At 36.8% G+C, this 24,777-nt stretch overlaps 1 protein-coding gene across 1 annotated transcript in view; it reads left to right on the top strand.

Annotated features, from left to right (window-relative positions):
- The window catches only part of PEX7 (peroxisomal biogenesis factor 7), a 42,823-nt gene that overhangs the window by 15,078 nt on the left and 2,968 nt on the right, over positions 1 to 24,777 (top strand). The window contains exons 6-9 of the mRNA XM_079299228.1: positions 3,826 to 3,932; positions 4,323 to 4,436; positions 7,634 to 7,689; positions 13,982 to 14,081. Coding sequence (XP_079155354.1) covers positions 3,826 to 3,932; positions 4,323 to 4,436; positions 7,634 to 7,689; positions 13,982 to 14,081 — 377 coding nt within the window. The remainder of the gene's footprint in view (positions 1 to 3,825; positions 3,933 to 4,322; positions 4,437 to 7,633; positions 7,690 to 13,981; positions 14,082 to 24,777) is intronic.

The raw sequence follows: 24,777 nt of genomic DNA, 5'->3' as shown, positions 1-24,777 counted from the left end.
TGTAGGTTAAGCATGACTCCATCTCTTATGGGGTATCTGTTTGGTCAGCTGTGGTCAGCTGCTCCACTTGTGTCCCTTTCCAACTTTTTGTGTAGCCCCAGGCCCATCACTGGCAGGGCACCACGAGGAGCTGAATGGCCCTTGACTTAGTGTAAGCACTCCTCAGTGACAACCAAAACATCAGTGTCTTATCAACATTATTCTCATCTAAAATCCAAAGCACAGCACTGTACCAGCTACTCAGAAGAAAAACATCTCTATTTCAGCCAAAATCAGAACAATCATCTCTGATGGAAACAATCAGCACCATCATCTTAACATGCATAAAGAGATTGGTTTTGAGTCATGAGATTTGGGTTCTGATTTTAATTCTCCCAGAGATTTTCTATTTGATTCGAGCTAAATAATTTAATCCTGTTTCATATTTAAAAATACATGTAAGTAAGCAAGTAATGTTAAATTATAATCACTCAGTGGCACTGCAGGCATATTTAATAGCAGTAGTTTTGGCTTTTTACAGATGCATGTAATGATAGAACAAGGGCTAATGCTTTAAACTGAAAGCGGGTAGGTTTAGATTAGATATTATGGAGAAATTCTGTACTGTGAGGGTGATGAGGTGCCAGAACAACCAGAACAGGTTGCCCAGAGAAGCTGCAGATGCCACTCATGGAAGTGTTCAAGCCCAGGTTGGATGGGGCTCTGAGCAACCTGGTCTGGTGGAAGTTGGTTACTGTACCTGTCCTAGTTAGAGTCCTTTTCCCCTTAAGATACTGCTTAAGGTTTTATGAGGTTTTATTAACCTCCCAAATACCTACCTATTTTTTGTACTTACTGTTTGGGAATGATTGCTAAGCTGGTTACTCTCACAGGACTTCAGAGAGGATGTATAAATTTGGATAAAATATATCTGTGAGTAAAAATGTAGTATAAAACCTACATGAAATTTAAATCTTAAATAAATTTTATCTTTTCTCTTTTAGACCTTGTTGTTCGCATTAGCAATCTTCATCCTGTGTATAAGGATGATGTACTTGTAGATTAGCATCAATTGAAAAGTTTTGAATAGATGAGTGTATATTGTGTAGTTTTATTGATTCGTCCAAGATTTCACAAATATTCATTAGAAAGAAAGCAAGCAAGTACAATGTATAAACAATTCTGAAATAATAATTATCTAATGGACCAGTAAAAATCTGTTGCCATGGAGAAATTTCTTCTTACAAAAATAGCAATATTTTGTGGGGGAAATGTTGGGTACTTTTGTGGTTGCTTACTTTGGAAGATCAGCTGGAAGTGTCTGTTAATGAATGTGATTGCATTAGGTGTGCTATCCTTGGACTTTCTACTACTATTATTATTATTATTATTATTATTATTATTATTATTATTATTATTATTTTACTTTTGCTTTATCATGTGGAAGAAGTGCAATCTCAATAGTACTCATGAAAAGGTGGAAATTGCAAAATTTTTAGCTACTGCTTTTTTGAAATTAAATGTAAAAATATATATGTAATGGAAATAAGTTTGAGGTTAAAAAAAGTTTGTTAAAATGTGCACTGAGTCAGGATTGCACTGTTTATCAGGGTTTTTAAAAAAATTAATCTGATTTTTCCACTTAAATGAAAGAATTGGATTGCCCTTGGCTTTAAATCAGTCTTTTCTATTCACAGAAAGGTTCACTTGCATGTTGTGTTACTCCATCAAAAACATTTCACTGATAGTGCCAGCCAGAATTAAGAACTGCTAAGTCTAGCATTTTCAAAGAAATTTTTTAAAAAAGGAAAATAACTATTTTTTCCTTTTCTCATGCATCAGCGTTTTCTGTTAAAAAAAGAAGCAATTGGGGCAATTGTATTTTTAGTGTCAAAATTAATATTGACTGAATTACTTATTTTTCCAAATGCTTTTGACCCTTATAATGCTACTGTAGCATCTCTCTAGCAGTTCATTCTAGTTCACCTGGATTTATATATTTATTTGCTTGGGGAAAATGATCCTCTCTGTAGTGAAATATGTGTTTCCCCTTCAAATCTATGTTATCTGATGAAATTAAAATAAAAGCTTTTTAAGAAGTCCATTATAATATCTCAGAAAGGCTTAAAACTCAAACTGAACTTTACTCTGCAGGCAAGCAGATTAGCAAAGCTAATGGAGAGTGGATCCAGGGCATGCTACCAGTTTTTTTTTTGCCAAAGCCCTGCTGCTCGTGTTTCTTCCTCTCCATATGTTGCCCTGTTTTTATCAGCGCTGTAGCGATGTTTGCGGCTTCGGCTGGCTGCGGGGTGCCATTGTCGGGAGCGCTAGCCCTGTGCTAGCAGCAGTCTCCCTCTTGACAGCAGGGGAGAGGAGTGAAAAGAGGGACAAACTGGGTGTTGTTCCCACCTTAGAGATGGGAATTTGCCCACCAAGAGTGCAGCATTTCTCTCAGTCTTGAGGGCTGAGGATGAGCTCCCCATGCTCTGCACGGTCAGGAGGCTGCACTCACAACATACAGTGAAGCAAGCTCTCTCTGCTTTATTTATTTAAACTTTCCAAATTCTAATGGGTTTTTTTGTGAAGTCTACAGGGTCTGGTAATTCATGCAGTTAGGAATATTGCTGTGGAACTGGGGATGGTTTTATTTGATCTGTAGCCAGTTTCTTGAAAAGATCTATGATTTTTTTTTTTTTTTTTGTGCCCAGATGTATATTTTTACAACCAGGGCACTAAAACCATCAAAGTGCTTGTATATAAACGGCATGAAAATAATAATTATAAGGAAATATCAATAATTTCTTCACTAGCAGTGTAATACAGTGGGTTTTTAATTTAGGTAGTATTGACACATGTTTCCTATAGAAATCATAAGTGTTTTAATCACCTTTTAGTGATTAAATTTCTCTCTTGAATGAACATAAGCATAATTATAATTTAATTTCTCTCTCTGTAAGCTAGAGAGCTAGCAAATTCATTTTTGCTGACACAAAGCTTAAATATTCAGGGCTAATGAGAAAATCCCAATTTAAAAAATTGCATAGTTGTCATGTCAGCTGATGCAGCTTTCGATGTCTTTACAAACCATTAGGAAGTGAATTTGTAAGAAGAGTGTATAGAAATGCTAAAGATCTTTAGGGGTAGAAGAAGATTTATGGCTGGAGGTTAAGAGAGAGGCACAGGTGATTAACAGCTCTTAAGCTGGACTCCACTACTCTCTGTGTGTGTGTTCTTGCTCCAAGATTAAAGCACATGTTGTCTTTCATATCTGTAACTCTTAGAGTAGAATGACTTTATCTTCCAATGTTCCAGTAAATGAGAGTAACTGCAGGCTTTGTACATGATGTATACAGGTGATAAATACATAATAAATTTTCATTTCTTTGAAGGAATTTTGAAATAAATTGTATATTGAATACTGTTCACTTTGTGCTGAAAGCATGTGACTAGCTTGAACTTCTCAGTTGGTTTGAAAAGAAAGCTTTTTCATGATTCTGATCTTCTAAGTTCATTTTAAAATGACCTTTTAAATGGCTGCTAGTTTAATGAAATGTTATTTAAGTCTTTTACCCTATCTCCTTTTAATCACATCTGAGTTAAAAAATTGTAGAAATGTCAGTAGTAAAATGAAATTTTTTCTTTAATGAAAGAGCAGTAGTAATTTCAGATACCTTTTCTTGCATCAATCCATCTTCTATAATGTGTCTATAATGTTACTTGCTTTATTTGGCATGATTGTCCTCATGCAATAATTTGTATTTCATACAGCTAAGAAACACTTGTCTGCCAAGTGCTAATGGACTGTAACTGGTGCAACAGCATTGAATCAATTTCTCTTTGTTTCAGGTGATCAGACTTTGAGAATTTGGGATGTGAAAACCCCAGGAGTCAAACTTGTGATACCAGCCCACCAGGCTGAGGTCTTGAGCTGTGACTGGTGCAAATATGATGAGGTATAAAACCGTTCATCCCACTGTTTTGCTAATTGAACCCCTCTCATTAAATAGCAGGGGGTTTTGCTGCAACATTATTGCCTCTTCACTTCATGAAAATATGCCTAGTTTCTTTGTTGCTCTCATTCACTCACTACTACATCTCTGGAAGAGCTTTGTTCTAAGAGATGTGAGCCCAAGCAGATCAGAGATTTTGCTTAACTCTTTTGTGTAGTGCAGTAGTCAAAAGTGGAAAACCAGTTTGTTTCTCTGTGCTCTTTAATTTACCCACTTGGGACGTCACTTCATTTATGATTTATTAATCTGGTTTTTTTATTTATCTAACTTTTGTATCTAACATATGCATTGCTACAATTTAGTAATTAAATCTTATTTTTGTTACATCATCAGAATTTGCTGGTAACTGGTGCAGTTGACTGTAGCTTGAAAGGCTGGGATTTGAGGAACATCCGGCAACCAGTGTTTGTCTTGCTTGGTCATACCTATGCCATCAGAAGAGTAAAAGTAAGTTGAATTTTATTTCCCACTGACCTTCACTGAATTGTTAGACAAATTTTTCTGGAAGCCAGCAATATTTTATATTATGTAATAAGTATGAAAAAACCAACAGGATTTTAGATGTTGCAGTGACTGTTCTTGAAAACTTTCAGTTTAACACTGTCAAACATTTTGATGTTTTGTAGATTGCTGGGATTTTACAGTAAATGGCATTTTCAAAGTCAGCATATTTACATGAAGAGTGTTAGCGGGTTTGAGAGAGGGTTAGAATGTTGACTTCAGCTAAATTATATGGGAAATTTGAGATGAGGAAACCACTTCCCTTTACTCATTTTTAAATGATGCTGTTCCTTTGTCTTTCCACACAAAGGGTGCCAATATTCACAGAAGACAAGATACACATTGTAAATATATACTTTTCTGTATACAAAGAAAATATTAATGTATTCAAAGAGGTTTTGAAACTTTATCCATGAAAGGCTACAGATAATTTTACTGGACCTGTGCACAACTAGAACACCCACCATTAAAAATTTGCTCTCAATGCACAAAGACTGTATTTTCAGTCTTTTTTGTTATTCAGTTATTTATTGTTGTATGAAAATATGTATTCAAATACCTTTTAGGCAAACTAAAAAGCTATAACTATGTTTCAATATAAAATATTGAAACCAGCAAAGAATGTGAGAGTCATATGCATCAATATCAAAGTCTCCTGAAAAAGGAGATAATACCTGATCCTTTTAAAACCTTTCAGGAACAGGTATGTTTATTAATATTTTCTAGGAAGTCTGAATTGGCAGAAGAAAGCTATCCTGGGTTGATATTTTGCTTCACATGGCCTTGATTTGTTTCTAACATACTTAGAAGTTACTGTACTTAGTAATTTGTCAGAAAAGGGTGTGACTCAGGTAGTCATTCCGTATCACAAATCCTTTTCAATCCTTCAGAAAACCTGAGAAGCTCCTGCTCTCCTTAGCTCAGCTACCCCTGCCTCCCAGCTCCCCACTGGTGATTGATGCTGAGTCTTTTTTTCTAATTCAATGCCTGCATGACTGTTCTCCAATGTGGCTCTGTGAAATATTTTTCATAGGAGAAGATGCATCCATGTGCAGGGGAGCCATACTGAGAGTACATGACTTCCATTCTATCTTACCAGGCTTCCATTGCTTCCATTTCAAGACAGACATGGTCCCTGAGGACATAAGATATGACAGTGTGGGCCAGCACTTCAAGAGGGTGCAGCATATCTGCACTTGTGTGGTATAACTCACCTGTCACTCTGAATTGAGAGAGACCTGGATGCTGCCTCTATAGAGGCCACTGCCCCTACTGATATCCCTTCCCCTGCATTGTGCTGCCACTAGTGACTGTAATGCTATAGCTTTTGGCTCTGACTGAAAACCCTGTCCCTGAAAGTGACTAGTTACTGTCTGGATCACTAAGGTGTTTCAATTTGTTGCTCAACCACACAATTGCAAGCCTTGACATAAAGGAGGGGGACAGTTAGAAGTGGAAAAGAAGATCGAAGCCACAAGTCTTGGCAGCAAGAAATTTGCTTAAACCAACCATGAAACCACACTCTTTTTGTTGCTTGTCGTTTGTATTCTGTTCACTTGTTCAGGGCTTGTGTTGACTGTCAGATCTGAGGCTGGCAAGGAATTCTACCCAACACAATACTTTCAGGATTCCTGTGGATTTCTTATGGTCTTTCACTGCAGTACAAGGCATTATCAGCACACTAAGGTCATCTGGAGTCCTTTTTGGGAGAGTTCGATGTTGGTGCATTTCGTCCTCACCTTCTAAGCTGGCTTAATAACTTACACTGAAACATAGCCATGGTTTTTGCATTTACCTTAAAAGATACTTGGATAAATGTTGGAGGTCAGGATGAATGATAGGGTGGTATATTCTGCCTGTATACAGATGTTCAGATGACAAAATTGTGGCCGAAAGACATTATGCAAATTTTTCAATTTACATGTGTAGCACTCTGCTAAGTATTTTGATAGAGTTTGCCTAGGTAAATTTCTAGGATATTTAAGGTTAATGACAAAGCTTTGACAGGATGGTTTTGCTTTATCTTCAATTATGTGGACATGCAAAGGGGGCTTATGGAAGGTGTATCATTGTTTTTTGTTGCCCATCAGACTTCTTCCCCTCTACTGTTTATTTTCCTGAGATGCAGAATCTGTTTTGTTTTGGGGTTATTTTCCTCTCAAAAAAAATTGCAGGAGGTCTGCAGAGGTTCAAGTTCCAGCATGTACCTCCCTCAATTCTGCTATAGTAAAGAGAACTCTGTCAGCAGAGTTCAGCAGCCATCAGCATACTCTGCTCTCTTGGCAACTTGGGCAGTTGTAGCAGTAGTCCAGACTTAACTTTCGACTTTGTCATTGCTCTAAAGAATTGTAGAGGTCTTGCAGGAAGTCTTAACTATGAAACACGATATGGGGGACCTGCAGTTCCAACTCAAGTTATGTCAGTGGCTTGTTGTATTTCCTGCTGAGAAATACAGATTTTAAAATAGTTGGAAACTGAAGGTTGCCAAAAAACCAGAGTTGAGATGAACAATTTTATTCATCCTTCTTTTGCTGCAGTTCTTAGATCAATCTGCAGGAGTCCACAGAATAGTGTATCCTGTAAAATGCCCTGTAGAAGAGGGGGAAATAATGAAATGATGCTATATTGCCTTCAGTTTTTCTGCTTCTCTCCAATTTTCCCATTTGTATAAATAATTTCAAAATTCTAGGATATAGAACTGATGACAGTAATATATCTTATATTCTCTGCAGTATGGCACAGATTTTGTCTCTCTGAAAATAATTAACTGGTCACATAGCTGGTTTGAAACTTGATTTATATAACAAGATGAAACTCAGCCTATTAGCCAAAAGCAGAATTTAATGACTGTTTATATGACTTTTCCAGAACTTCTTAACTTTACAGCATTACTGCTGTAATGAAATATAGGAAAACCAGGGTCCCAGAGAGCACTCCTTGTGATTATTAATTCTATGGTTGTTTGTAATTAGAACCATGAGGGAGTAAAATACATTGATGTAGTCTGTTTCGTTGCAGCATGATGTGGTACCAACCAAGATAATTTAAGTAGTTAAACTTTGATAACTTGCTACTTACAGTAAGTCTGTATATGTTCACAATGCTTTAACTTTAAAAGTTGTTGGTTTTTTTTTTCCTTGCAGTTTTCACCATTCCATGCAACCATATTGGCCTCTTGCTCCTATGATTTTACTGTAAGGTACAGTATCTTCTCTAACTGGATAAAACTAGAAAGGTGATCTATTTTAATATAGCTTGCAATAGAAAACAGTTCCAGAGTGAAGATACTGAAGTGTAGTTAATGTGGCTGTCAGATTCTTCATAAGCTCTGTTGAAAATGCATGAGTTTGTCACTTAAAGGCCAGATCAGTCACACAGAGCAATATCTGCTCTGTCAGATGCTTTCTGCAATCCTTCTCACATCACTTTACTGAGCATGGTTGCATCCAGCTGTGGTAATGTCTGATAAGAAGGTAATGACCTCTTAAAATTAATTTAGTTAGGTGAATTCATATGTTTCTGCTATACATTTTTACTTAGGCTTTTTGTGAACAAATTTTTTGTCCTACCAGTATCTGAGGAAGATTTAGTAGTGTTCCACAGTGTGTGTGCTGAAACTCTTTTGGCAGTACTTCTGCAAGTTCCCTTGCCTGCTCAGTATATCTGATATTGCTGATATTACAGTTGTTTTAAAGCTAATTTCAAGTCCTAAAGAAGTTTTATTTGATACTGGGATTTCTCTAAGATACAGTTGTAAGTCAGTACACTATGAAGTATTCCTGAATACCTCAATCACATTATTTGGTCTACATTTTAATTGTCTAACATGGACTGAATGTAGTAGGCAGTACATTAAGCAATGGGAGAAGCCGTCTTGTCTCCATAAAGGACTGTAAAGTTATCCCACTTGTCCAAATCATCCCAAGTAATGTTGCTTCTGGTTGTGTCCTAATTGGTCTGACACCAGACCTAGAGAGGCTCTGTTGCCAAAGGGTTCTGTTGCTAATTCTCAGTGCCTGTATGTGTTGCTAAATCATAAATCTATCCAGTGTTCTTCCATAACATCATATAAAGTTGCATCATGAAGTTTACCCATTAAGCATTGAAGTGACTTGATTGTGTTGTCATGCTTTTCCCCTTTTTGACACCAGCTATATATCCTTCAGGTTTGGTGCCTATGTGCTTCATGCAGTACTGAAATCTAATGCAATTTCAGCTCTGACATTTCTGTATGTGGAAATTGTCAGAAAAGATGGAGAGAGCTACTAGCTCACAAAGCATCGTGTCTATAAATGCAGAGCTTGGGGACCTCCTCACTAAATTCACTCTAGTCATAATTTTTCTTTTCAAATATTTACTTGTCATGACTAGGGAGAGACAGCAGAATTGAAGACATGAAATAAAGATTTTTAACAGTTTTATAAGACTGTTGGATTTGGTACAAGTGAACAAACAACAGAGAAGGCCAGGTGAAAGTCTTTGGGAAAGGTGTCACAAGCAAAATATTCTGTATAATGGAGGAAAATTGTTGCCATAAAAATTTGGGAACATCTCTTTAAAAGACTGTTTACCTCTGCCACATACTGTCATTTTACTGGATGCTCCATACACATGGATGCACATACATACATGTACATACATCCTGTCATATATGCACATGTTCACAACATGTGGATGTGAATATATGCACATATACATTTCAGTTTAAGACTAAAAATCCTTGATAAATATATTAAAGGTGGAAGACAAATAAGGATTCTAGTACATTGCATTAATTATGGATCTTGTTGAATCTGCTCAAGGCCTGTGACTTTTTAGCCCCATTTGGTGGGGGGCTGATTTTTGATTCCTAGAACAGCATGGTATGGCAGTCCCTTAAAAACAGGTTCGTTGCAGTGGTATTTTAATTGCAGTGTAGTTATGATATTGGTCATTTATATTCTCCGGCAGGTCTGTTTGAAGCTCAGAATTATCTACAAGCATTAGTTTATAGCAGATAACATGATACAGCATAGCATTGGAGCAATATTTACTAACAGAGCTCTGTAATCTTAAATGTTACTGAAGCTTTATGGTTTAACCAAACAGTTGCAAATCTTGGTTCAGATTATCAAACTGTCATGTAAGAGGCAGAGGTTTTGTTTGTTTCAGGTTGTACAGTTAGTTTGGCACATAATCACAACTGGATATCTAAAAGAAAAAATAGTAGGTTGAAAACAAAGTTAACAGTGCTTAGCTTCCTCCTTTGCAGTTAGTGTAATGATTGGATGTGAGTACTGTAGTCAAGCTATTGAAAAGAAACCTAGTTCACATGCCACCTTCATAGTGGGAGGTGAGAAAAAGAGGATGTTGATTTAGACTTGAGTTTTTACATACCTCGCTATAATGATTTATAATCACTGTCCAGTAAATGCTTCGTTCAGACAAATTTTTTCTATACCATTTCCTTACTCTTTAGAAGAGCTCATAAAAAATGTTGGCTAATTAAAGAACTGATTAAATACAAATGAATCATTAAAATGCCAGGAAATACACAAAGTACTGTAACATTTCCAGGACTACTTTAGGCCTACGTGCATATTCCTAAACATTATCTCTGTCAAAATTCAGTTTGGAAGAACACCAGTGTCATCTTTTACTGGAATCACCATTTTGTATTTTTGGACTCTTCAGAATAAAAAAGAAATCTTGCTGCATTAGTCACAGACAGTGCTCACAAAAATCTAAACAGAAGATCTGATAAATTATAGACCTTCATTAAGCTGGTATCAGGCCAGATTTTGGATCGTATTCACAGAGGCTTGTCCCTAAGGCAAAAAGGCAATTTTCGTTAAAAGTTGTACTATACTGGACATCATCTCTGCAACACACTATCTCCAGCTCTCCATCACTATGTTCAGTAACTTGGATCACAAAGAAGTCTTACAGAATAAGGCTGATCATAAAACAAACTGTGTTTAATTTCAGTTAGCTATCCTTACTATCCTTGTATTCTTTTTCTGTTTTTTTTTTTTTCCCATCAAGGGGAAAAGATGGGTGTTTGCTCATTTGCTCTCTTTTTTTTCTTACTTTCCTGAAATGGAAAATGTCCTTCTATACCCAAATTGCTTCATAATGTTGATACTTCACTGCAACTATAATGAAATTATCTCTTCAGAATATTAGTGTGGAAATGGTTAGATGTTCCCAGTTAATGCCTGAAGTAACATCATTGCCCTGATTGGCCTGTATCCAAAAGTAGCTTGACACTAAACTCCCCTCTGACAGAAGGTTTTAGAGTTTGCAGGAAGAACTTTTACAAGTCAGCACAGGAATTAGAGAACAGGAGCAGGTGGATGAATTGTGTGATACATATGTAGTAAACTAGCACTGAGTTCTGTGTTGCCCATGATAGGTTCTTGGTTTTATACCTCCACATGCTACTGTGACTTGTTCCTGGTGTGGTTGTGTGTGAAAGCTAGCATTAGTTGTTGAGTGGGCTTTTATGGAAAGCAGCCCCTAAACAGCTGATTCACACCCCTCTAAAAATATGATGTATGAAGACATCTTGTAACCTAAGAGCATTAGTAAAGCTTTCATGAATAAATATTTATCATAAATATTTTTTTTCTTACCCAGAAGGACACAGACATGATGAGTTGTTCTTTATGCTTCCGTCTGTGCATTTCGTGGAGCCATTTCCTGGAGTAACTTTTGAACTTACTGAAAACTTAACTAGATTTGACAGGAAACTCTTAGTCTAAATTTACTAAGCTTTTACAAATTTAATGGAAACTCATGAGCATGCCAGAGAGGGAAACCCCAAGAACTGCCATAAGGAGGGTAAGTGACATGGCATGGATTCACCACCACAAGTAAGCAGTGTTTTTCCTGATCTGCTACCTCCTCATCATGCAGCAACAGGCTACCACAACAAATACAATTGTACAGATGCTGGAACCTGGAATGATACTTGAGACTTCTTTGTTCCCAGCCAGTGGTGGAGGTGCAGGGGCACTTGGTAAGGGCAGAGTGGGGGTGAGGAGAAGGTCAGAGATATGCAGGACAAACTATATTTGGGTTGGTAGAAGTGATTCGGCTGGGGAGCACAGGTGTTAATGATGCTGCTATGGGTGGTACAAAGTACAAAATCCATAGCATGACAGGTTTTTTCTCTTCTCACAATGTCTTGTTCAGAATGAGCAGTCCAGTTGCCATATATGTGCAGCTTATGAATTGCATGCCAGGTACATGTAAACGAAAACCAAAAAAAAACCAAAAAAAACCAAACAAAAACCCCCCACCATAGAGAAATGAGGGAGAAAATATACTTTTAACAATTCCAGCATTAAAAAGTTTAAGAAAATGCACTCATATAGATTTTGGGGTTTTGTGATCAGTGCAGATGTGACTGAAGCTGTGGTTTCATACATAATATGGGTAAAAATAGCTGTTCTGAATGACACACCTGTGGTTGTATGGGCTGTACAAACCTGTAAGAGACCCTAAAAGCCTATGTGGTTGTCTGGCCCATTTTTTAAATTCATGCTTCTAACTCTGTAGGCACACTTTCAACAGAAGTAATGCAAGCCCACCTACGTGTGCTGTGAATGCATCTTCACTTTGCTGTACAGTCATCCTTCTGTGGTACACAGTGTCTTAGAAAAATTGCATTGCCCTCTCAGTCTGCAGAATGTGATGGAAATTGAGGAAAATATTTCTGTCATCGTGGTGGTTTTGGAAGGTGTGCTGTAGACAGTTTTTCTCACTTTGGATTGCAAAGATTTTATGAGAACCATCATTAATTTGTCATCAATAGTTCTCAGTCCTGAGACTGAATATTTTTTTGGGCTTTCCCTAGTAACTATTTATATATTAAGAAAAGGTTTCAAAGCTTCCAGTCAGTCTGTTGGACTTGAACTAATTTGCACTACTCTTAAACTCTAAACTGCTTCTGCCTTTTTACAACATGACTTCATACAACAAACACTATATTGTCCTACTATTTTTAAAATTGATCAAAAGGTCTTTCTTAGTTTTTTATTCATGAAGATCTAAAGTTATCTTCTTTAATTGTAGTTTTTACTTATGAGCATCTGTCTTTCCAGAATTAGTAGAGAGCTAATGTGGTAAGGAAGACTAACATTATTACTTAGAAAAAGCAAGATTTGTTTCTTTACCTTCTTATGAACAAATTTGGGAGGATGGAAATGGTGAGATGGTCTTTTGCTCCTCTCTCCTGCAAAATAAGTTGTTTATTTTAGATCTTAGGTACCAGGAAAAAATTAAGAGGGTTGTTGCTATGGCATAGCCATTGTGCTGATACTGCTCTCCTTGTTCATGAAGGAAATTACATCTACATATTAAACAAACTGACCCTGCTGGCTCCAGTGTTTGCTATTTTACCTGAATTGGTTTGAACTTGCAGTACTTCCACTGTAGTTGATCTGATAATGAGCTGTTCTTGTTAAGTATTGTCACTTTTCCCAATAAAGGCAAAGCAAAGAGACCTCTATGATTGTTACAGAAGTAGAAAAGCATTTAACTGACCCCTGTGTGAAAATCTGAGCTGTAGAAAATTTGATTACAGCTGACAGCCCACAAAATGTGTCGTGCTGTGCAGCCTGTGGACTTTCCTCAACAGTATATACAACACAAGAGAGAGAAACAAGTCTTTGTTTTGTGCTGTCATATGGGGTTTTGTCAGTGTGTTATTATCTGAAAGTTTTGGGTTCGAATCCTTTTTTTTCATGACTGAGGTATCTTTTACCTCTATTTTAATCCCATCTACTCTTACATCTCATACTTGCTGTTAATTGCATTGATGGACAATGCATCTGTTGGGACAGTAGCTGGGAGAAGTAGAGGACTTCAGTATTGTCATTTTGGAAGTATTTTTATAAACCAAGGCTCAAAAGAAAATTTTCTTTTAAAAATATGAACTAGTGGAATTAACTGTGTAATATAGTTCATCTGTGTAGTACAAATTTGTTTTTAAATTCTGTTTTACAGGAACACAGTCTCAAATTTGAGAATGTGCATGACTGAGATCTCTAAATGAGTGTGTAATTTTTATTTAAATAAAGAACCCATTGTTAATGATGCCAAAAACTGAGAAAAATCACAAATTGTGCTAATAACATTCAGGGATAAAGTTCCCCAACCATCAAGAAATATAACAAGAATATTCTAGCTCACATTTTTTCTTCTTTTTAGTAGTGTCCCAACCACTGCTCCTTGGTGCCAGCTTTGATCTTGGTTTCTGCAATGGGACACAAAGATGGCTTTGCTCAGTGGGGTTTAATTTATGCAAATCAGCAGATGTTTTTTCAGGAGTATCATTTGTTTTGTTCCCTAAGTGGATGAGTTTGCTTTTTTAAATACCCTGGCAGCAACAGATTTGTCAATATCTTGCATTATATTTTTGAAATGGCCTTTCAATTACTTTAATTGTGGTTTGTTTGATTTTTATTTTTTTTCCTCTCTCTCTCCCTCCTTTATTGTCTCTATAGATTCTGGGACTTTTCCAAGCCTAATCCTTTGCTGGAAACAGTTGAACATCATACTGAATTTACATGTGGTCTCGATTTAAGTCTTCACAAGCGTGGTCAGGTAAGAGCTGGGATGCATTTACTTTTCACTTGCCTCTCATAGGCACAGGTCATGGCTGGCTGCAGGACTCAGATCCTGAGTAAGTCACCAGATTGCAGTAAGCTTCTGGAAGTGAGTCTGGCTGAATGCTTATCAAATAAACCTCATTTCAGGTCCATTTTTATTTGTGAAACAGTTCCTTGCATTGGGTAGGAGAGTAGGATAGGACAGACAAGATTGCAGAATGAGATAACTGAAAGCCATGGTGAGCTCTGGGAAAATGAGACATTTTGTTTCAGTAGGAAGAATAGTAGAGAAGAGTCTAGAATGCTAAGCTGAGATACAGAGCTTGCTTCTATCTACTTCAGTTGTCAAGTTAGATGTCAGTAGTGTCACACATGATGCCTAGGCCTGGTTTGGCATGTCTGGAGAATTAGGAGAGGCTTAATCTGTGGCTGAAATTAAAAAAAACCTCAGCTGTTAATTTAAATAAGTAGAACCTATTTTATCAGTAGCACTTGTTTATGTACTGGTTCTGTAAGGATTCCCCTCTGCTTCTGTTGCTACAGTTATTTCTATTTTGTAAAGAGAGGATTCTTTTTTTGTAGTATAAAATGTTTTTCTAGACAAGAAAATCTGAAAAACTAAAGGTAATTTTTTACTTTAAAATGAGAAAACCTTTATTTTTCACACAAAAATTACTGTAAGTGTATTAACTGTTCTTAATGTACTATTTAATTTGTCAGAGATATCATTTGCATCAAGATTCTTCTCAAAATCACTGTAAAATGATATTTTTTACCCCAGATAAAAATCATAACAGCTGCATTCACATTCTGTTAGGACAAAGCAAATTAAAACCATTGTCATTTCTGCTGGTAAAAGGAGAAAGGGGAAAGGTGTAGGTTTGGCAAAATACTTAGCTTACTGCACATGGAACCATTCTGGCTAAATGATAGCTTGATGGGTTTTTTGCCTGGTTGGTTGTTCCTTAAATTCTGTTGCTTCAGTGATGCTGCAGTAACTGTACACAAGGCCATGCTGTGAACCACATGGGGGAATGTGTAAGGCTGAAAAAAGCTTTCAAGGTTCAGGTTATTTTTCATCAGTGCAAGGCAAGAATACTTAAAGGCCAGTTGCTGGGGATTGAAACTTCATCCCAAGTGGCTACATAGATGTGATTTAGCTGCACTGGATTCAAAGGGAGAAATGAGTATGTGCTGAGCCCACCTCAGTTTTCCATGAAGTTGGTGTGGGTTTGCATTTGGTCTGAATGAAGAGAGGTTTTTTCTTTCATTTTGTATCGAGGATGTGATTACTTTGACTATAAGCCCATTGCTTCATGGTGGATAATGAATTGAAAGAAAAGTGCACATGCACTTTTATGCTGAAAAAGGAAAATGGTGGTGCATATCTGTCAACACTGGGACATTCAGGTATCTTTTTTTTCCATGCAAAAATTCTACAAATCTGATGTTGGATTTAGTGCACAGAATCTATAAATCTGGAGTACGTATCCATGTTTGCCAAGTGCCAATGTGCATTCCAGACAGAAGTTTGGCATTTGCAACAGCTTTGATATTCCTCTGTTTTTTTCCATTGAGTTGATTTAATGTATTCTGAGGGTTGGAATCCCAGCAATGCAAATTGTGATTTTTTTTTTTTTAAGAAGTTTAAAAACCTGTGATAAAATGGAATTCTCAGTAAGTTAAAGAAACATAAATGGGAAACATAACTCCCATTTTGAAAGGAAGACCCATGAGACACCACCTTGAGTATACTTTGTTGTCTGAGTAGGACATGGACCTGTTGGAATGAGTCCAGAGAAAAGCCATGAAGATAGTCAGGGGGCTGAAGCCTCTTGTGCAAAGTAGTACATCTCTTGTACAAAGACAGGCTGAGAGAGTTGGGGTTGTTCAGCCTGGAAAAGACAAGGCTTCAGGGAGACCTTGTAGCAGCCTTCCGGTACCTAAAGGGATCCTCCAAGAGAGCTGGAGAGGAACTTTTTACAAGGACATTTAGTGATAGGACAAGGGGTAATGGCTTCAAACTGAGATCATTGGTAGGTATAAGGAAGAAATTCTTTACTGTGAGGATGATGAGACACTGGAACAGGTTGTGGATGGAAATGTTCAAGACAAGGGTGAAAGGGACTTTGATTAACCTGGCCTAGTGAAAGGTGCATGTCAAAGGGGTTTGAACTAGATGATCTTTAAGGTCCCTTCCAGCCCAGACCATGCTATGACTGTATGAACACCTGCTGAATAGTTGCTTTCAGTATGGGCCCTTGGAGTCTTTCCCTGGCTTCTGCATCCATCCAGCAAAGATTAGTTGCTTAAATTTTATGCTGCTGCTCACAATATGTAGGTTGTCTTTATGTCTGTTCTTTATCAATCTGATGATGAGCTCCATTATTTCTTTTCTACATTTATTTGCATGATTTGTGATTTTCACTTTATAAGGAAAGTGCTGCTTTATAAGGAGTTATGATTTCAGATTTGAACTGCTTCTCTCCTCCAGGGAGAAAGAGAAGAAGGATCCAGGGAGAATGCAGGGTATTTTATTTATAATGGACAAGCTATTCATTTACACTCAAATTAAGTACCATTCTGGTCATTAACCTTTGCTTTCATTCTTAATGATATCTTTTGTTGTCTAGACAGATTATATTTCCTTTGGCTTTGCACAATGAACTTCAGCATTTTTGAAGTATTTTTTATATGTCAAGGAAAAAATTATCTGCACTATTGAAAGTGTTTAGAATAGATATTGTGATTAAGTAGCTAGTAATCTAGGATTTACAAGACATTCCTGTGGAACTGATTGAGCTTTGAACAGAACCCACAGTCAGAGAGTAGGTACATGCAGGAAAGCTGATTCTTGTGCTAAGGGAGGCAACATGTGGAAAAAAATCTGGTCATAAGGAATGTGAAGAGATACACTAATATTAGCTAGATGATACAGTAAATTCCTTTTGCACTTAATTAAATATTCTAGTACCTATTTTGGATTATCTGCCTCTTTGTAAAAAAAGTGTTTTTTGAAAACTTTGAATTTTAAAAATCAGATGTAAGGTTTGAGATTTTTTTTCTCACCATCTCAGATTAATAGAAATTTGAGACAATAAACAAACTTTCAGGTACACAGAAAAATGTGCATTTACAGTGCTAAGTGTTAACAGAAGTGATCCTCATGATTTTCAGGGTATTTCTCTGTTAAACTGCAAGTGCTGATGCAAGAGTTTGCCAGGCATATTTTCCAGGAGAAAATACTCCCAACTCCAGCTTTCAGCCAAAGTAGCCTAGGCACACTTGATAACAGCAACAAGACCCTAAGCACCAAACATCTTTTAAATTTGTGATGGTGTATAGTATTGAGAACTGAGCAAATCTGTTTACCCTGTCAGCAGCATTAGGAGTATGCAGTTTTTAAAACCAGATAGTTCTTTCCAAAGTTTTGGGAGAAGAAAAACAACTAAAGTTTACTTCCTTTCATACACACTAGATAGACATAGGATATATGTAGGGATTAAAAAATTATAATCAGCTATAAAGTATTCCTTGCTTGGGGCTGGTAATGCTAGACCATGTAGTGGAGTTGTGCTCTGAAGCTCTCTGTATTTATTACTTCTCTCCTGGTATATACTTTCCCTGTATGTGATCTGTGAATGTTCTGATGAATAAAAATCATCCTTCTTTAAGCTATCTCTTCCTAGGATTTTGCTGTGTTCATGTTCATGTTTATATGCTGTAGATAACTTTCTTGGGTGTTACATCTGCAGCTTTATTTAAAAGCGGACTTTTTCTTTTCTTGTACATTAAATGCCATATGGGAGTCATGAATTAATTTTAAATATCTTCAGGCAATCCATTAATGACACAGATAAAAGTATAGATCCTGTAAACATTCCCTTCTTGTCTTGATTCTGAAAGGATTTCCATAAGTATATAAAGAATAGAAAATACACATGTATCATGAATTTATTTAAATAATGGACAAAATGATACCCAGCCCTTTCTGTTGCAGTTCTAAAACAATTTTGCCTAACACAAATATTAAAAAAACAGACACTCTGGATTTTGTCTGAAAATCTTTTTTAGCTACACCTCACATCTGTTCTGAACTCTGTAAAGCAGCCAGTGGAAAGTATAAATTACTGATTTCCCTTGAGTCAGGCTTTCTGTTGTGCTGCTGAGAACAGGATTAAGCATCTAGTGGGAACAGGAGAGGAATCTTTCAATTTCACTATACTTCTGTGCTATGAACAATGACATTCCTAAACTGCAAGGATTCATAATTTTCAGTGGGAGTGATGGCAAGTGATGTAGTGGCTTAGAGCACTTGGTTTGTGAAAAGCACATTAAACATCTGTGACGTGCAGATCAGAGCATGCTGAAGTCTAGGTTTTAGAATAACTTGTGTACAACACAAATAGTGATCACTTAGGATTTGCTACTACTGTGATTGTGTATATTTGGGTCATAATTGCACCACAAAAGGGCAGCTGTCAACAAGTTTGGGAGGAGACTTGTTTTCTCTAACCTTCTGGCTGTACCTCCTTTTTTCCCCAATTCTCTTCCCCATCCCACCTGAGCAGCAGTTGCTGGCAGGGATTAAACACACACAACACCCCATATTATGGAGACAGCAGTGGTACCATTGTGGTACCCATGGATCATGTGCTCTGTGTTACACTGGCCTTATAATTTGGCCTTCCTGAACTTCCACTCTCTTCTTCCTAAAGCTGCAAGGTGTCACCAGCATGTTCTGCCAAAGCACAGTTTGCTCCTTCCTTGCCAATGCTAGAGCTGAGAAGAGGTGCCTGCATTGGTCTGTTGCTCCCATTAAATTGATAGTATCCCGCATCACTACGATTTTAAAGCTGTCATTTCTTACTAGCTGGAGGGAGGCCATGGCTGATCTGTATACACTTGACCTGTATGACCTGAGGGTAACTTGAAATCGAATTCTATATTTGTCCAGCTTTATGGGGAAATTTTTGATCATTGTCAAGTTTTGGTGTGCAGGTTTGTTCTGCTCCTTGTTTTCTTTGTGCAGCTTTTGCAGTGTGCTGCATTAGCTGTGCCAACACAGGAAGCAGAAGGGACAGGAGGAGCTGTGGAAGTTGGCTTAACCAGTATAGTCAAATATAAATGCAGATGATGTCTTTAGTAAGGCTGTTTGGCTGTGTATTTTGCTGTTCATTTAAATTAATTGTGGATGCTCAAGAGGCCCAGAAATGTTGATTGTTCCATATAAAACTAGAGTTTCATCCTGTGGAAATGTACAGAAAAACAGACATTCTCTGCTTTTTTTCTTTTGATCACTTGTTCTTATCTTTTACACTTAATTACTCAGGACCTGATAGCTTCTACTCAGCTGTTATGGCTATCCCACTGCTATGATTGTAACACTATCTGTACTTCATTTTAGTCCCTCCTTATGGTCCTTCTCTGGGATGCTACTAAAGTTAAGCATTTTCTTTGATTCTTTGAGATAAAAAGAACCTACTTACTTAATTTCAGGATGGTTTTTTTCCAGAAAATATCAGATTTCACCAGCTGCAAGTGTTAAACCAATCTAAACATGTTACTGATTTGGAGGGGCTAAAAGGAGATATTTCTTAGTGGTGCTTACTATATGTCTTTCCCAAGCTGTGAAAATTAAACTTTCACTGTGTAAGTCAAAGCTAGACACTCAAGAGTAATGGTCACTATTTGCCATTATCAGCAAAAGTCTCAATGTTTGGAAAGGTTTCTGTCAGGCATCACAATTTTATAAAAGCTGCAAGTGTTTGGAGAGGAAAATCAATTTGGATACTGAAGTATTGGGATGAGAGACAGTACTTTCTTACTCAGTAAATGTGTTGCTTGTGCATTTTATTTGGTGCAATGACTTTCAAATGCTACTTCTGTGAGCCCCATCTTTTACTTAGTATAGTGGATTCTGTTACTGTCCTGCATGACCAGTAAATGTTCAAGAAGTCCCAGTGAATTGCACTGGGAAACTCGGTGGAAGACAGCAGGATTTTGCAGCTGTTAATGAAATTACTGTTTGGTTTATGATTATTTGTGATTATATCCCAAAATGAAGGAACTGAACTCTGAGCTGAAGGATGAATTTGAAGGTTGGATAGTGTCATCAGAAAACAGTTTCACTGATGTAAATTGACTGCACCAAAGTCAGAATCAGCACAGAAAAGCCTTTTGCAGTTCCAGTGTGCCTTCTACAGAACTTAAAATTGACTTACCAATTAAACCAGTTCTTGGAAGACTGAGGTGATGTCTTTCTCCTGATTTTTAGAGTACAGACGAGTTGCTACCAAATCTCTGGAGATTTCAATGTTTTTTTCTAACATGCAACTCCCATCTCCATTTCCTTTACAACTTACTGTGCAAAGCACATTTGGAAGACTTGCATTTAGGAATGTGTGGCATGACTTCCAAGTCATCTTCCCATTGCCCATGTCAGAGCAACAGAACAAATGATGAGACAGGTCTCAGCTTCTTAGATAATTTCTTTGTGGCATATCTTTGCAATGTGAAAAATAATGCCACTCAAGTCTTTTATCTCTTTTTTTCCTTAAGAAAGAAACAGATTTTTAAAGCAGCATTTGGAGCATCTGTTTCTGATAACTCTAGGTTGAACATAGATCTTTGTAAGAAGTTCCACTCCAGGGTTTGTTAAATTTTGTCTTTACTGGAAGTAATTGTTAAATCAAAGTATGTTTTCTCAAAATAAATTTAAATAAATATTGGTGTTACTGCACATTGAAAGTAAAAATTTTATTTGCAAACTCCCATCACTTTCACTCTTATGTAAAGGTTGGCATCATGCAGTTCACTCTGGTAACTGCTAACCGAATATGCCACAGTAGTGGTACAGACTTTTTGGAAGAAAGTAGGTATTGAATTAATTTAAACTCATGCATGGTCCATTATGCACTTGACCAATTAGTTTCAATGTTCACCTGTGAAAATAATTTGATGAGTAGCAATCCTAATAGCTTGCATTATCTTCAATTAATCTCCATCCCACAAGTTTAGAAGATGTTCAGAATCCTTCAAAAATACATAATAATGATATAAATAGACCATTAAATTATGTTTGAGGAGACCCAGAAGATAAGAAACTAAAAGAGGAAGGGAAGCACAACTAATGGGAGTTAGCTGAATTTTTTTTTCTGCTGACTCTTCTACAGAAAAAAGAAAGACAGGTCTCATTTGAAAATGGGGTGGGGAGAAGCTGAGAAATGGGCCTCTCTCAGACACATTTATGTATTATCATATGATTCATTATGAGCACTCTGGAAACTCAGTGGCACCAAGATAGTTCTGGAGATATTAATCTAGAGAAGGCTGTACTTTGTTCTGATTAAACCCTTTCATAAAGGGTAATTGAACTCTGAAGTTTTTAGTTGTTCTTTTGAATGTATTTAATCTTGATTAGGGCTTGCAGATTCATTGTACCTTCAAGTACTGAATAAAAAAGTTAGTGGCCAACTTGGGGGTTTTCTCTTGTTCTCTTGCTTCTTCTGAACAGTAAAGAGGCAGAATGTCATGCAGGTAATTGCACTAGACTGAATGGATTGCCCTCGGGTGCTGGAAAAGGTCTAAGTCTATTGCAAGGCAAGATGATTGTGATGAATAGGAAACAGAGGGCCTGTCAAAGGAGTAAATCAGTTAGTGAGTCAATGGAAATGGCTCTGATAAATGAATGGATGTCAGTATTAAATCAGTTGGTGGAAAACATTGTTATACTCTGGGACAAGGATAAACATTTCAATAAAATACAGGATAGCTGTTTTAGCTGAGGTGAACTATGATTGTGTAGTCAAGCAATTCGCTTTCTGCAATAACTGCAGGGGTTTTTTGTTAGTTTGCTTGCTTGTTTCGTGGCTTGAAGAGGAATACAGTGATCCCCATTTTTTGTACTTGTTTTTACATCTTTGCTGGCAGATAAATTGGCATGATACTTGTTCTGCAGTAATAACTGTATAGTACCTTTAGTGTATATGCTGGTACCACAACTTTGCTACTGAAATAAGAGTGTTAAAGACAATTATTAAATGTAATTTTGTTAGACTGCCTTTGTTCCATATAGCTTTAGTCACAATGAAAATTACCAGGCCTAGAATGCTTCTTCTGTTTGTGTTATTTCTTCATGTAGCTTACCAGTCAGTGCAACAGAGAATATTCTTGTTTTGCAGTTAAGCTCAAATTATTCTGCTTTTTCCTGCAGTCCAATAATTAAAAGTTGCTATAGTAAAATAGTAAAACTGCATTCTATAGTTACAAGAGTATTCATAAATGATAATGAAAGTTGCATGACATACAAAATATGCCATGCAAAATAGTTAGTATTACCAGGATATTGCAATTTATACAGTTATTTGCAATTGAAATAAACTGTCCTCTGCTCTGCTGGCATGTCAGTTTGGAAAAAAAAAAAAAAAAAAAAAAAGGCCAAAAAAACATGCACCCTCTAAAAACAAATCAGTGAGATTTGTTTGAATCTCAGAGTAGAATTTGTCCCCAGGACAGCAGACTTTTTTAAAGGAGGAGAAACTTCTATCACTTCATTTCCCTCATGGCAGGGACTATTATCAGGTGTGCAGATAAAGTGTGAGTCCATTTTCAGTTTTCCTTTATCTTCATCCCACCACAGGAGGATTTTCTATACCTGTCAGTAACATCATCTCATTGATCAAAATATAAACTCTAGGAACTTGCCCCTTTTTGTATGCTGTATTTATTTATTGTGGTGTGCTGGATGAGCCTTCATCCCAATGAAATTTCTACCTCTATTTTAATATTTAAACAAAGTAGTATTTGGTGTATTTTTTTAAAAACGCTAAAGCACTTTGAAGTATGTATTAAAAATGGCCATATGTCACATGAGAACTGACATTTCTAAATACTTTTAAAGCACTTACATCCAATATCCCACGTTCTTCTCTTCTGGGGAAAGGCACACAACTGTCATAAGACCACTGTATAAGACAGGTCACAAGATAAAAGGCAAAATGCAAGGAGAAGACATTTTGTGAACTGATGGAGCTGCTGCATGAACAAGTCCTTCTCTTTATCTTAGGATTCATCTTAGTAGTTTGTATTTGAGGCAGTGACAACCTCTGAGCTACTGCAGAGGGGCATGTGGCTCTCTCCATCAATGAATGCTGGCTGCTGCACTCTTAGCTTACAGGTGCCCCCTTTCTCTGACATTGTTGGCTGTGTTTTGAGGAAAGTATGAGAAATGGAAATGTCATTTCATTTTTTAGTGTTCTGCCATGCTTCAGTGCCCCAGTTTCCCACAGATATCTGTTTGCTTACTTCACATGTGTATTTTCATCAAGGTTTCTGTATTCCATTATAGACTTCCTGCTGCACAGGAGAACTTGATTCATGGTTACTTACTGAAGCTTTTGTTTTCCTCTTGTTGCCTGGCTATGTTTTCTCCTTTCATGTGGTATCATTAAGTCAATGAGTTGGGCAACTTATCACAAGTGATCCTTTAAAAACTCTTTTAATATCCCCTGTTTATTTTTAGTGTTGCTAGATTAAATGGTTCTATAACTATATTTGTTCAGAGGAGATTTCAGGGATGCTAATTACATTGATAACAGGTGGGAATTCCCATGGGATTTTTTCCAAATGTTATTTTTGTTTCTTTACAAAAATAGAAAGTATTGCCTATAGAACATTGATCTGTAGCTGTGGAGAATAGTAAAAACCTGCAGTTTATATGATTACCACCTTCTATGCAGCATTTGAGTGGAAAACTCAAATTTTCTTTTTGGTAAGATTTAAGAGACTGCAATGCAGCAGAACATTATGCTACAGAAAGCTCTATTGTGTCATATGAATAGACAGACATATTGTCACGAGTTTTTTTGACCCATTTAGATGTATATGGAAAGCACTTCAAATAACAAAGTAGAACCAGCTAAGGAAGCAATAAAAATGAATAATAGTGCAGTGTAGTAAACACAAAATGGGCTAATTATAGTCTGAAATCAAATACTGTAGTTGGATTTCCAAATTTTTGGTGTGCAGCTGTTCATTCTGGCTCTAGAAGAGAACAGGAATTGCAGTCAGCAGCAGAAGGAAGCTTGTTGTGCAGAGGATCCAATACTGTATCTTTTGTGATCCCAACTGGAAATGACATTGTAAAGATAATGCAATATGGTTTCAGCCAGATTTGCTGGCATTTATTTGTGGAGCTCATCAACTTTTTCTCTTTAGCTGTCCTCTTTTATTTGCCTTAGTTCTTGTCTCCTACAGTATTTTGTGAATATATATGATAGATCATCTTCTTGAGTAACTGCCAGTGTGGTTAGCCCTTTCACTTTGTTACAGACTCTAAAAAGAGTTTTCAATTCATTTTCAAACCTGAAATATTTAGTACTCTTTTTTCTTGAAATCTTGTTATTTATTAAAATCTTTAAACACTACAGACTTAGGTTAACCTTCTGGTTTTCTTGTTTCAAGTTCAAGCCTTCATCTAGGATAGAACTTGGGACGTTGAATTCAGAAAAGTTGCAGTTATACTCCAGTCAGTCACTGTGTTTATAAGATGCCTTTGCCACAAGTGGCACCACTTCTTAGACTAGTGGGGGTCTAGGTAGTGCTTGAAGCAGCACTACAGCCTCCAAATCACAATGCTCAGCAAATACACATTTCTCTTCTCAACAATAGACAGTGAGCTCATAGCTTAT

Source organism: Erithacus rubecula (assembly GCF_903797595.1).
Source record: "Erithacus rubecula genome assembly, chromosome: 2".
NCBI classification, from domain to species: domain Eukaryota; kingdom Metazoa; phylum Chordata; class Aves; order Passeriformes; family Muscicapidae; genus Erithacus; species Erithacus rubecula.
The sequence above is the reverse complement of the archived record's forward strand: the minus strand, read 5'-3'. Positions and strand labels throughout refer to the sequence as shown.